General features: G+C 39.4%; 2 protein-coding genes across 4 annotated transcripts in view; one reads left to right on the top strand and one right to left on the bottom strand.

Moving 5' to 3' along the window:
* Positions 1-1,896: 1,896 nt before the first annotated feature.
* LOC139294407 (dual specificity protein phosphatase 19-like) lies at positions 1,897-11,022 on the bottom strand. The gene is made up of 4 exons (XM_070916295.1): positions 10,797-11,022; positions 6,684-6,730; positions 4,385-4,537; positions 1,897-2,099 (listed from the first exon to the last, which is right to left on the bottom strand). The coding sequence occupies exons 1-4, from the start codon at positions 11,020-11,022 to the stop codon at positions 1,917-1,919; spliced, it is 609 nt and encodes a 202-aa protein (XP_070772396.1). The 3' UTR covers positions 1,897-1,916.
* A 1,176-nt stretch (positions 11,023-12,198) lies between these two features.
* nckap1 (NCK-associated protein 1) overlaps positions 12,199-12,716 on the top strand; it is a 30,760-nt gene continuing 30,242 nt past the window's right edge. For all 3 annotated transcript variants that reach the window (XM_070915527.1, XM_070915528.1, XM_070915529.1), the window contains exon 1: positions 12,199-12,471. In XM_070915527.1, coding sequence (XP_070771628.1) covers positions 12,364-12,471 — 108 coding nt within the window. In that variant the 5' untranslated portion in view covers positions 12,199-12,363. The remainder of the gene's footprint in view (positions 12,472-12,716) is intronic.

Genomic DNA, 12,716 nt, shown 5'->3' with positions numbered 1-12,716 from the left:
ACTTAGAGATACAGCGGTGCTTTGGGCTAAATGCTAACGTCAGCATACTAAAATTCTCACAGTGATAATGCAAACATGCAAATGTTAAGCAGGTGTACTGTTAACCATGTTCACCATCTTAGTTTAGCTTATTAGCATGCTAGCATTTCTACCTGATGGGTATTCAGTCATAAACCAACTAAATTGGACAAATTAAAATTTGACCTGATGATGACGCTAGCTGAAAAGTTAAGGGATCACCAAAGTTATCACATTTCATCCGAAGTGGAACATGAATGTCTGTACCACATTTCATGGCAATCCATCCAATAGTTGAAACATTTCACTCAAAACCACAAATGTCAACCTCATGGTGGCGCTAGAGGAAAAGTCGGGACCACTAAAGTCATTACGGCCCCGTGCATACTGGTACCAAACTTTAATCCGCTTCAGTCTAGATCAAAGGGATGGCCCCACTGACCAGCCGACATGGTTAAAAAATGCTCTCTACGCTTTAATTCAAAAGTTCAGCCTGAAAACTGACTTTTTAAAACCAGACAAATCTGAGCAGTTAAATTAACATAATTTTGTGCTTTGGGGCAGCAAACTTCAGGCTTATTTTATGTCACTGTAATATTGCAGATTAGAGTATGTAACCCAGAGCATGGATTTTCTGTCTTACAAATGAAAACTAGTACTAATGTATTTAGCTTGCATACAAGTGTGCAGAACATCTCCCCCTCTGAGGACTGGACTGTTAACTCCAGCACTGTGGACATTAATCAGTAACAATAACCACCAGTAAACGTTCTCATCTATAGACTCTACTTCCATTTAAACAGTGAAGATTGGGATATGATACCTTTGTGCGCTGAGTTTGCAGCGTCAGGAGCTCGTCCCAGCAGGGTTTGTTGATTAGCATGTGAGCCAACTGGATTCCCCCTCATTATCTAACAAGCTAATTACAAGCTAATTATTTCAAGGGAGCGAGGTTAGCGCATCAACTTTGCAAACTTGTTTAATTGATAGAGACAATGCAGCAGTGAGGGTAATCATTATAATGGATGGTGTGTCTGTTAGTGGAGTGAAAGAAGAAAGAAATTAAATTGTACCTCAGGAAACACTGCGTCTTTAATTAGGAAACAATCTATACTGCAAAGACAATATGTGCCTCCAAAATTAACAAATCTAATAGGAAATCAGTTTCTTAACAAAGCTTTTACTACTGTGGAATGAAGGGCAGACAGAAGACTCACAGGGTTAAAGATTACACACTCAACACATGCAGACATACTGGGCGAGTGCATGAACATACATCTACAGTATGTAAGGCACATAAACAAGACATTACTGATGTAGAAACAAAGCAATGCTTAACAAGACATTTAAAAAGTAAATATCTTCTCCTCCTACAATTTGATGAGATCCTCCATTGACATTTTCATTATCTTTGATAGTAAAACATTACAATCTTGACAAAAAGAGAAAAACAGGGACATTTTCAAAATAAAATGTTGATCACAGGTAAAAGTAAAGCCAACCTAAAGCATTCCCCTCATCTCTACAGAGCGTTTAAGCATCTTTCAGATCATTGTTTTGGTTTTACGGCCCACAACTTTCCTTTCTGGTTCAGTCTTACACATCCACATCAGTTCTCAGTGAAAAAGCTCTAAACACCCACCGGACACTACCTGCTCAGCAGCACACAGTAGTTAGCGACATACTGGAGCATTTAGCAGCTAAAGAGCCAGACCAAAAACAGAGCTCGAGTGAATATTGAACTCACTCTGTATTTACTGGATGTGTAAATAAGCAACTGTTTGCCAACAAGTTCCCCATTTTAACTTAAACGTTAAGGTGTCAGTGTTGTGTTTACAGCTTGTTCCTGCTGCTCCCAAGTGGACAAAACAAATTATAAATATTAAAAGAATGCAGCTTTAAGGTTTGTAGCTCTGTAGCTGCTGGTGGAAGCCGGGGTTGGGGCGAATCGAGGGCCTCGCCAGCTTCACCTGGCTGTATGCATCATCAAACGGCAGCCCCTCCCTCGACATCAGGTGGCCAATCACGATGGAGGAGGAGCGTGACACGCCCGCATTACAGTGGACCAGCACCACGCCGTCCTGCGGGAAGAGAAAGTGAGCGTGATGCAGGAAAACAGAGAGGTTAAGAGGGTAAACATTAAAGAAGAACAGGTCAAATTCAGAAATCGTGGCCTTTAATTATAACCTTCACTCGTTCAAGCGGTCGAATCAGGAATAAAAACGTTTCAGAGGCTGATATCTACGTGGCCAGATACCACTAATGCTAGGTTTTATCTTTTTTTGTCATTTAAAACTTCTAAACATGTTCTAGTTCATGAGTGCAGCGTTCACCATATTGACATAACGTCTGAAAGAGTCGTTTCACTGCATTTTTCCTCGTGAAAATCTGTCATTTCTGACTTTCCAACTTCTCTGGAAGCAGCACCAGACAAAGCATGTAGAGCAAGTTGAGACGGAATAAATCTGTGTCTGTGGTTTGTGTGTGTCAAAATTTGCAATATGATTAATATTAATGTTGATGTAATTATTTTACTGCCTAGAGTGCCAGGCTGGAAATGAATTTTTTAAATTCCAGCCACATCTTTAGACAATGCGTGCAGGCCCACGGCTCAGTTCTGAAGCTCAGCATATTGACACATTTGTCTCTTTTATTCAAAATGGAGCCTCCCATCACAGAATAAAGTCTCTACTCTACTGGCTGAAATGGAGCGGAGCAGAAACTGTAAGCACAATTTTTATTTTACATGTCAATCAATCCCCATTGAGGGCCAGGAGATTTAGATTAGCTTGGGCTACACGCGTGTACAGTGCATCGGTTGCTGTAATTGACATGTTGTCACCGTTATCTGTGCTTTCATTTCAAAATATAACCCAATCAGGCAGTTCCTCTGGGTAAAACACAATCAAATGACGCACATACACAGCATATAGAGAGGCTATACCAATGATATCAGTCTTTAATAAGTTTCTATCAATCAGAAAGGTTTCCCTGCTCCTTTTATATCATTTTTGCCGGTGTCTGCAGTCACCATAGTTACGTCGTGTTTTCCTTCCTACAGAAAGAGGAAACAACAGAAATCTTCTACAGACTGAAAATTGCCTGAGCAAGATAATCCATCACAGCAAACATGGGGACTTAATTTGGTTTTGTCAGAGTTTCTTGTTTTGCCGTTATTTCATTGCGCTCGAGTTGAGTGTTTTCATATCAGTGCTCACATCACATTACGCTCTGCTTACGGTCAATCTCCTGACACACACACACACAGGAAGAACTGCAAGCCTCTGCCAGGAAATAGTCCCTTTAAAAAGTATTACATACAGCATGTGAAATGACTGAGAACTGAAAACTAAGTGTAAGCAAAGAATATTTTGACTTTCTACATTAAATTACCCCAGCATGGTCTTTTAATAGGTATTCTGGCCACCCAACTCGCCTTTATGCTGACTTATACTTAACTGACTGCTGTATATGTGTGTAAATGCATCACAGTGAGGTAGCAGAGTAGCTGTGCATGCACACTGACATGTTAAATTATCCGGCAGATATAAAAGATGGCATTTTTAGGCTACATGAGCCTCCTGAGAGAAAGTAGATACAGAAATGTTCAAATAGATTGGATGCATTTTTTATGCGGTAAAATTTTAAGGTTACTCGATTATTTAAATTTCATGTTACTTTATTCTTCTACCCTACTAGATTTCAGGAGGAGATATTGAGCTTAAGATTAAGATTTTACAAACAACATAATGGGCATATAAAATATTATGCATTATTAATTAAACTACCCAACTGTATTATAAAGTAGTTAAAATAAGTTTCCTCTCAACAAACTACACGATTAAAATGCTGCTTTAAAAGAATCAGAAGCAGAATTTATTTATCAGACTTATCCAATAATATACTATATAAACACAAGACTGAAAGAGGCACGTTTTGCTGATAATATTGATAATATTTCTGTACTTTGACTTAAAGAAATACTTCTAAAATTTGGGAAATACGCTTCTTCGCTTTCTTGCCAAGAGTTATATGAGAAGCTTGACACCGCTCTCATGTCTGTACGGTAAATATGAAGCTACCGCCAGCAACTGGCTAACTTAGCTTAGCACAAAGACAGGAAACAGGGGGAAACAGCTAGCCTGGCTCTACGGGGGGGACCAGCCGAGGATGCTGGGAAAAACTCAGCTGGCTGCTTCATACACTTCGCACAGCTAAGTTTAACTCTCGGCCAATAAGCGAATAAGTGTATTTCTCCAGATAAACTTTTCTTTAAAACATTTTAAGTAAAATTCAGTTGATTTTACATTGAGTTGATTACATCCTAACTATGTGTGTGTGTGTGTGTGTGTGTGTGTACGTGTACCTGTTCTCGTGCCTGATCTATGAAGGAGCTGCATTCCCCGAGATATGAAGTGATGTCAGTGTCTGGGAGATCCAGGATCTGGAGTGTCTTATAAACCAGCTGATCTGGGAACAGGTTAGTGACTCCGTAGGCCACATTTAGCACGTGAGACACCTGACAGGGAGAAAGAGACGTGAAACTCATTGAGCAAATGACCCCTGAGCACTCACTTGTTTTAAAGGCTGTTTTTCCGCTTTGGTAAGAGGGAAAGAGAGATGTCCTGTCAGCCATATTGATGACATGACGCCACCTGAGTGTGACTGAGTGAGAGGGGAGAAAGAAAGAAGAGGGTTGACAAAGAGGGGGAGGAAAGACGAAGAGGAAAGAGTGCGAGAGACAGCGAGGGAGACGGGAAAGAAGACAGATGGCTCCAATTCATTTTGCAGCATCTGTCTACTCTCACTTAAATTTAGCTTACCTCGGAGGGCTAAATTCTCTTAGCATCGTACTGAGGTGTCCTGCTTTTGGACTGCTTGTAACATCTAACATCCTTTTCCACAAGTTAAAGGATAAGTCTGGTGATATTCTACATTCTTCTAATTGTCAACAAATTGAATGAAAAGACCAAAACCAGCAGTGAATTGATCCTACTAACAAGTATTGTGTGTGTGTATCCTGTGCCATAGCGGTCCATTGTTGTCCAAACACCATTAAAAACACATCAGTGAGCCACAGCGTTGCACTGGGTGACATGTTCCTTCATTACCATGAAAAACACACTGTAGTTTATCTTGAGTCATTCCCACATACACCATCTTGCTGACAAAAATACTCATAAGAGCACCAAATGTGGATTAATCCGCAGCAGAAAATAGTCCCCAACAAATGCACCATTTCCCTGTTTGTGTAGCATTTGCTAAAAACTACAGTGTTGAGCTGTTTTAAGAATTACTGAGACCTTTTCAAAACTATATATATGAGTCATTTTTAAAGATCAGTAGGAACCAATGGGCCACAGACAGAGTGGGGAGGTCAGAAAATAATGAGAGGGACTAACACATTGTTTGTTTTGATCTTTTCATGGGATTTGTTGACAATAAAAATATAGAATTATGGCAGCCTTTAATAAGAACAAAGGATGGTGCAGAGCACATTTCATCAGTAATGAGTGTGTTTGCATGCACACTAATAGCCTGGTTATGATCAGGCTTTTATAAAATCCTAGTTATATGTTTATTTATTCATTTATATGTTATTTAAGTAGTTTGACAGGTACAATGCTCTTCAACCTGTATTTTCATCTGTTGTCTCTGGCCAAAAATACAACCTAATAGAATAAAACTGCATATGTCAAAAAAAAAAGATATATACAACATAATAAATACTTCAATAGAATATCCTGGTTTTGGGGAATATTAACACCATAACCATGTTTCTGATCTTTCTCTGTCATGTTCACAGGTGCGTTCTCAAATCGAGTTATGTAGTAATTAGTCAGTGAAACAAAAAATATCACAATTAATGAGATAATTTGGGTCCACCTGCTGACTTCTGTAATTCAGATGATGAAATGTTTTTTGTTGCTCTTTTCATCCATTACTAGAGAATTTATAGAGAAGCTGGATCCAGTAGAGAGGCAATGCAGCCAGAATCCAAACTGGGTTCATCCTCAGACAGTGTTGCTGGATGAGGAGGAATCAAGACAAACGTGCACCGATACAGACAGAAAACTGAACAATACTAAGAATCAGTGAAACAGGGAGATAGATAACCAGGTTTCTCTATGTTCCATGTAAACATTATACCCTGAATATGATCAAAACCAAGATGAGACTCAAAATCAGGAGTCCAGAGCCAGTAACTGTGTATTAAATGTTAACTGGTGAGAGCAGATCCCTTTATAAATTGTTATTTGAGCCCACTGTCAAGTCTCCTGAGCTTCACTAGCTATCTGGGAAACCCTGGTTGGTTTGGTTATTAGGCAGTCAAGGTTTCATCGCAGTAACAGGAAGTGAAGGTGTTTGTAATCTCTCCAATTCATCACCCTGAGACTGCACAGGCAGCAATATGCTTGTGCCTGGGAGCAGCCACTGCAGAGAGGAGTAGTCACATTTCTCTGATGTGGAGACGCAGCGCTGAGACTTACTGTAATCATTTACTCCCTCTACTGAGCCAAATTGTCACTGCATGAGTCATGAAGCTCCTCTGGCTATTGGCTTGCCGTCCCGCAGGAACATGGCTGCCTCTAATCTCATGTCACTACACATGCAATCACAACAAGGCAAGGGCATGCCCGCTCTATTGATCCCCCTGTACTGACCTTATATCTCTGCAGGGTGTCAATGTCGTGGGCTGCATCCTGAGAGCCTGAAAAGGTAGAAACAACTCGATGAGAGGACGGACAGGAGGGCATGCCTCTGCTTACTAAAACTTATCAATTTAAAAAACGCTTCCTACAGCCTGATAATAATTGCTCAGTTTTAAATTGATCAAATGCTGCTTTCCCCCCTCTTCACATGAATATTAATCAGCATCTCCTTTGTAACCTTTACATGAGGGACACAAAATGTACCATTTAATTCAGCTGTACAGTACTATCAGTGTTACGGTGATGATGGCGATGCTGCTGGTTTTGTTAAAACTGTAAACATTTTTATTCATTATTAGAACAGAAGCGAATAGTTGATTAGTCGATCAACAGAAAATGTATCTTTTAAGTCATTTATCAAACAAAAGGGCCAAACATTTGCTGCTTCTTCCTCTTCTTTGTTTTTTTTTTCAAACATTTTAAGTCGAATATCTTTATCTTGAACAAAACAAGCGATCTGAAGATGTCACCCTGGGCTCTGGGAAAATGTGAAAGGCTCTCTATTTTCTGACATTTGATGGACAATTAATCTCTTAATCACAAAAACAATCAACAGATGAACTAATGATGATAATATGCCTCATTTCTGAAGCCTTATTCCTTTTCAAATAAACCAGGGAACAATCAGTGTCTTACAAAGAGAGCAATCAGACGCCACAAAGATACAAACACTGTCGATTCAGTGGTGTCAAACCTCAACAGCAGAAAACAAATACTGCAGGATATCAGCACCTATATCACTTAAAACATTCAGACAGAAAACAGCTGCAACACCAAGGAGGGAAGATATCAGTCAGCAGAAACCAGCAGTAAAATGGCTTCAAGCTACAGGAGAATGATTTGTACAGTAGCGCCAGACTAGGCTGTAAAACTGCTGAAATAAACATCCAATATTATCTACAGCTGCAGAGAAGGAAGTTTATGATTTTCATGAAAAGAGTGAGCAAAGGCCTTCATAACAGCAAGAGTTTGAATGAGTAACGCAGCAGAGGACGCAGGTCAAAGACAAATGGAGGAAATAAAATGAGCAAGCCAACCTGAAGTCATCGAAGGAGACAATTAAAACAGACTGAGCAACAGTCTCTTTCAATTTGTCACATGCAGTGGTAGTCTTGAACAGCAGGAGCTGGATGATCATGTGAAAGAGACATATGGGCAGGAAACAGAAAATGATGGCAGTGTGGATACCCGCAGCAGCAGCAGCTCACTGCCTTTAAAGTAGCAATATTTGCACTCTTTGCAGTAGCCAAAGCCACTTTCACATAATGCCAAATGCATGGTGTTGAGAAGTAAATCTAAATCCAAAGGATAGCGTGTCTTTGGAAATAAGCCAGCCGCAGCCCATATGCCTCATCAGTGTAGAAGGAAAATATTTAAACTGACACATCTGTGAAAAGGGTTTTGAAAACTCTCTTCTGCCTTTGCACTGATTTCTCTTGTATGTTACAATTATTGTAATATTGTCTCTGTCCAATGTAAATATATATTTGGTGATTTTTAGGTTTTCAGATGAAGGATTAAATGCTCTTTTGTGGGTTCAGACAATTCTACTATATCTACAAATTATAGCCATGATTATCTTTAGAAATGTGCTGTTTCATGATTAAAGACGTTGTTTAACATATGTACAAACAGCAAAGAGCTGTTCGATTGCCACCTGTAGAAGTAAAAGTTGTCACAGAGCTTAAAAGAATAGTTCAACAGTTTTTGGTAAATGTTTGTGCTTTAAATATGAAGCTACAGCCAGCAACAGGTTAGCTTAGCTTAGCACAAAGACTGGAGACAGGGGGAAATAGCTAGCCTGGCTCTGGCCAAGAAATAGAGCAGCACCAAACCCCCCTTGTAAAACCTTATTTCTACACGTCGGTTTGTGAACGGATTAAACAAACAAAGTGCAACGTGTTGGTTAATTTAACTTTAGAGGTGGAAGTTTTGACCTTTGGATAGAGCCAGGCTAGCTGTTTCCTCCCGTTCCCAGTCTTTACGTTAAGATAACGGTTTCCTGTGATATGAGTGGAATCAATATTCTCATCTAACTCCCAGCAATAAAGCAAAGAAGCATATTTCCCAAAATGTTGATCTATTTCATTAAAACAAAGCTGTTTTTCATACTTCATAAAACATTGACATTTTCAACATGGTTTTCATTGGTCAGCGACAACATGCTTTATTAGTCCTTTCTGAATTTATCTGTAAACATGAAGCTCTGTGATTCTGGTTTATATTAATTTGTGGTGTCGGACTGGTCGTGTTTATATGCATGACAAAATAATAACCATCATTGGAATTTACCAAAGAATGGAAGTATATTATAAATATCAGAAATGCTGAAAATATTTCACAGTGCTAAAGAGAGCTGAGAAGAAGGCATACATACTGTACATACTGTAATATGACAACATCACAGACAAACGGCTGCTTGCCAAGTTGAATGAGAATCACAACAACAAAGAGGCATTTCAGTGTTGGAGAAAACCTGCCAAAAGTTTACCACGGTGATTTATTGTAAATCTTTCAAAGAAGTGATCGTGTAAAGCGTCGTAACAGGGAGCAGTTTAATGCTATTAGCACTGTGCCACCTCTATGGAGCCTAACAGATATATTTTATTGATCCCTGTTGAGAAATTCTCTCTTTGATTCTCTCCCGCAGCGAGGTCAAAGCACGACGTAAGCTAAAGAAAAGAACGGCACGCCAGAGCTGAGAGAGGGGAGTCAATGTCAGGCTCAAGGACACTTCAGCAGGACGGATACATGCTGACATGTGAGGGAGTCGACCTGCGTCCTCCATCTGAAGGGCAGACCACCATGCTCCCTGAGACGAATTCAAAATTAATGACATTGATTTATTAATTATTAGGATTTTATTTATTCAATATTAGGAACAAACCTATTGCCTTTGTGGACTGGAATACTGAAGTGACGGAGACACTATGAAACTGTTGGACAATTAAAAGCTCACAGGCTGCAGCGAGGTCTCCCCACTGTGCTACCATAAACATGTCACAACATCTGTCTCTGGAGAATGGACTTTAAGAGAGGAAGTGAGTTCAATTGAAACACTATTAGTTAATGACAACAGAAATGTATTATTATAATAGTAGCAGCTGTTGGAATAGCTGCAGTAGTAGTAGTAGTAGTAGTATTAATACTGGTAGCAGTGGTGGTGGATGTTTTAGTAGAAGTAGTAGCCAGGAGTGGAAAACAACTAATTACAAGTACACAAGTCATGCAGTGACACCTGAGCACATTCACCTGAGGAGGGCCGTGAAATAAAATCAAAAGCTCCAAAAAAGCTGATAAGTGAACCTTGAGTTTAGAGCACTTTATCACAGATACTTACAAGTACTTACTGCGATTGTGCCTTTTTTTTATATATATTTGAAGTTTTTTAATTAAGATTCTAAAATCAGACCTTTGTCTTTAATCTTCAGCATCAGTAGATTTGGGATTTTATGTCAAAGTACTTTTTGTGTACTTATATTCTAAAATAAGCTCTTTGTCCTTCTACTTCTACCTCAATAGATTGTTGGTGATGAACTGCTCTCAACTACTACTGAAAAAGTGAATAGAGAATAGAATAGGATTCTTTTGGAGAGTGTATTTTATTAAAATGTTCAAGATGCTACATGGGCGCTTTCAAAAAGGTACTTTTGACTTCCACTTAAATGATATTTAAGTCATGAGTACATTACTCAAATGCTCTTTCTACCCTGGGAGTAGTACAATGAGTGGACGTAGTAGCTGAACAGTTAGAAGTTGTGATAGCGACCCTTGTGGTACTTGTGTGGGTGTTGTATTGGTGGTGGTAGTACTGTATAGTAGTAGTACAGTAGTACTCATAGTAGCAGTGGAATGAGTTTTAGTTGAAAAAAGTCAAAAAGCTCAAAAAGTCCTTGAAGTAGTAATGGCAGTAGTAGTTGTTGTAATAATTAACAGTAGTTGTAGTGATAGGAGTGATAGTAAAAGTAGTAGTAGCAGTAGTAGGAAGTTAAAAGGTTAAAAACAATAGTAGACTAGCACTATTAGTAGTACTAGAAGTAGTTATATTAATGGTATATATATTACCCAGCAGTAGAAAGGGTCTAACGACACCAACTTGAAGGTCCAGACTTTTATCTTCTACAAATCCACATCCACTTCCCTCCTCCAGCTCTTCAACCTGCTCCTCTCCCTCTCCTCCATCACTCCTCCTCTCCAGCAGCTTCCTGCCTGTCACCGTGGTAACATGTGTGCACTGTTTCTTCAGAAGGTTTTTGGAGAAACCCTGGATCTCCTGAGCCAGCGAATGCATCACACAAGGGTTTAAAGGACTCTGCTGAAACAAACCAAAGACTGTCAGAGGAAGAATTAGGTTACACAGACCGAGGTGATCAGTTTATACTCAGTGATGTAAAGGTAAATAAACCACACTGTATGTCTCAGTTGAGATGAACAAACACCAAAACATACCAAATCAGTTGTAATCTTTTTCAGTTTCCCACACCGGCTTCTTTAAAACTGTGAAATCTCGAATTGAAAAGTGGGCATTAAAGTGTACCACATCAGTAGATAATGGCTGCTTCTGAACAAAATCACGGAGCTTTATCACTTTAGATTTCCTGCTTCGTGCACCCACCCGGTCTAAATGTAATGAATTCTACCAAAATACCGCAAAGAGTTCAATCATCGCTGCATTAAGCCTAGATGTGCCATTATTACAGCTAGAGTATTTAATACAGGCAGAAATGTGTGAGAAACACAGCTACTGTAGTAATAATCAAAGGCTTTAACACAGAACTGACAGCTGAGTCGGAAGCTGCGTCAACAATGTGATGCGTTCATGTATTCACAGTAAAATAGTAAATGATACGGGTTCACTAAGAAATCTGCTCAGGGTGTGGCTGATATGGCTGTTAATTTTTGGTTTATTTACAAACAAATCTATCCATCTATCATTTAAACAACTTTGATTTATAAAATTAAACTTTAATATAGTTAAGCTGTACTTGTGAGCATCCCCATGCTAACGTAAAATGCCAAGCTAGTCTGTGCTGAAAAATGTAAAGGGGCAAACAAACATGAAAACAGACTGGAGGGAAAACAACATTATAGAAAGATTTGCACTTAAATATGACAGTAAAGCAAGAACATAAGATGAAGTGATAAGTTAAAGCATGTCTTGATGAAGCAGCAGAAAACAGTTATCAATAGTGGCCTTACAGTAAGTTCACAATGCTTTGTTTTAGTCTTATCACCAACATTATACCTTGAATATTACTGAAGGCCTTATAGTTGCATTTCCCTTTAGTATCCGACTCTGGGGTCATTTGTTTGTATGGTTCAATGATCAATTGGGTTACATCAGGCCCCGAGCTTTACTATTGCCGAGGGTAACTGAACGCAGCAGGAGCCAGCCTCGTTGTGAAAACCAGGACAACTCCTCATCCCTGTGACCGAAAAAAAAAAAAACAGGCAGGGAGACGGTGGGGTGGAGTACAGGAAGCTGCTGTCCCCGAATATCTGAACATGGGCGAAATCTAATAACGCCATAAACCACAGCTTCTTTTTTTCCTTCTTTTGCGGACCAGAGGCTGCGGAGATTTGTGATAATTTTCTTGGATTGAATTGGGAGATTTAAGCGAACAGCGGAAAGATGTCTCGGGGAGTGATCCAGCCCAGCCAGCAGAAACTGGCAGAAAAACTCACCATCCTCAACGACAGAGGCATCGGGATGTTGACCCGTGTTTACAATATCAAAAAGGTTCGCACACACACGCAGTTATATCCTCATTAACCACATGGGGCTGTTAACAGATTCAATATATGGACAATATCTGCACCTGCACCCCAAACGAGTGTCAATATTAACGCTAAGAGACAGTATGAATGCTTGATTAGCTAGCACTGACTGTCAGACTCTAACATTAACTGCAGCTAGATTAATTTACCCCTGATATTTTGCATATTAGCCACTGATAATAATTTCCTTGTACATGTACAACATGT

Source organism: Enoplosus armatus, chromosome 12 (genome assembly GCF_043641665.1).
Source record: "Enoplosus armatus isolate fEnoArm2 chromosome 12, fEnoArm2.hap1, whole genome shotgun sequence".
NCBI lineage: Eukaryota > Metazoa > Chordata > Actinopteri > Centrarchiformes > Enoplosidae > Enoplosus > Enoplosus armatus.
The sequence above is the reverse complement of the archived record's forward strand: the minus strand, read 5'-3'. Positions and strand labels throughout refer to the sequence as shown.

Bases quoted from the DNA above. Each gene is read 5' to 3' on its own strand.
- LOC139294407 (XM_070916295.1), bottom strand. From the start codon at position 11,022: ATGCATTCGCTGGCTCAGGAGATCCAGGGTTTCTCCAAAAACCTTCTG. The intron at 6,731-10,796 runs GTAATATATATA...CTACCTTTTCAG, and splicing joins TAGACCCTTTCTACTGCTGG to GCTCTCAGGATGCAGCCCAC. The intron at 4,538-6,683 runs GTCAGTACAGGG...TCTCCCTGTCAG, and splicing joins ACACCCTGCAGAGATATAAG to GTGTCTCACGTGCTAAATGT.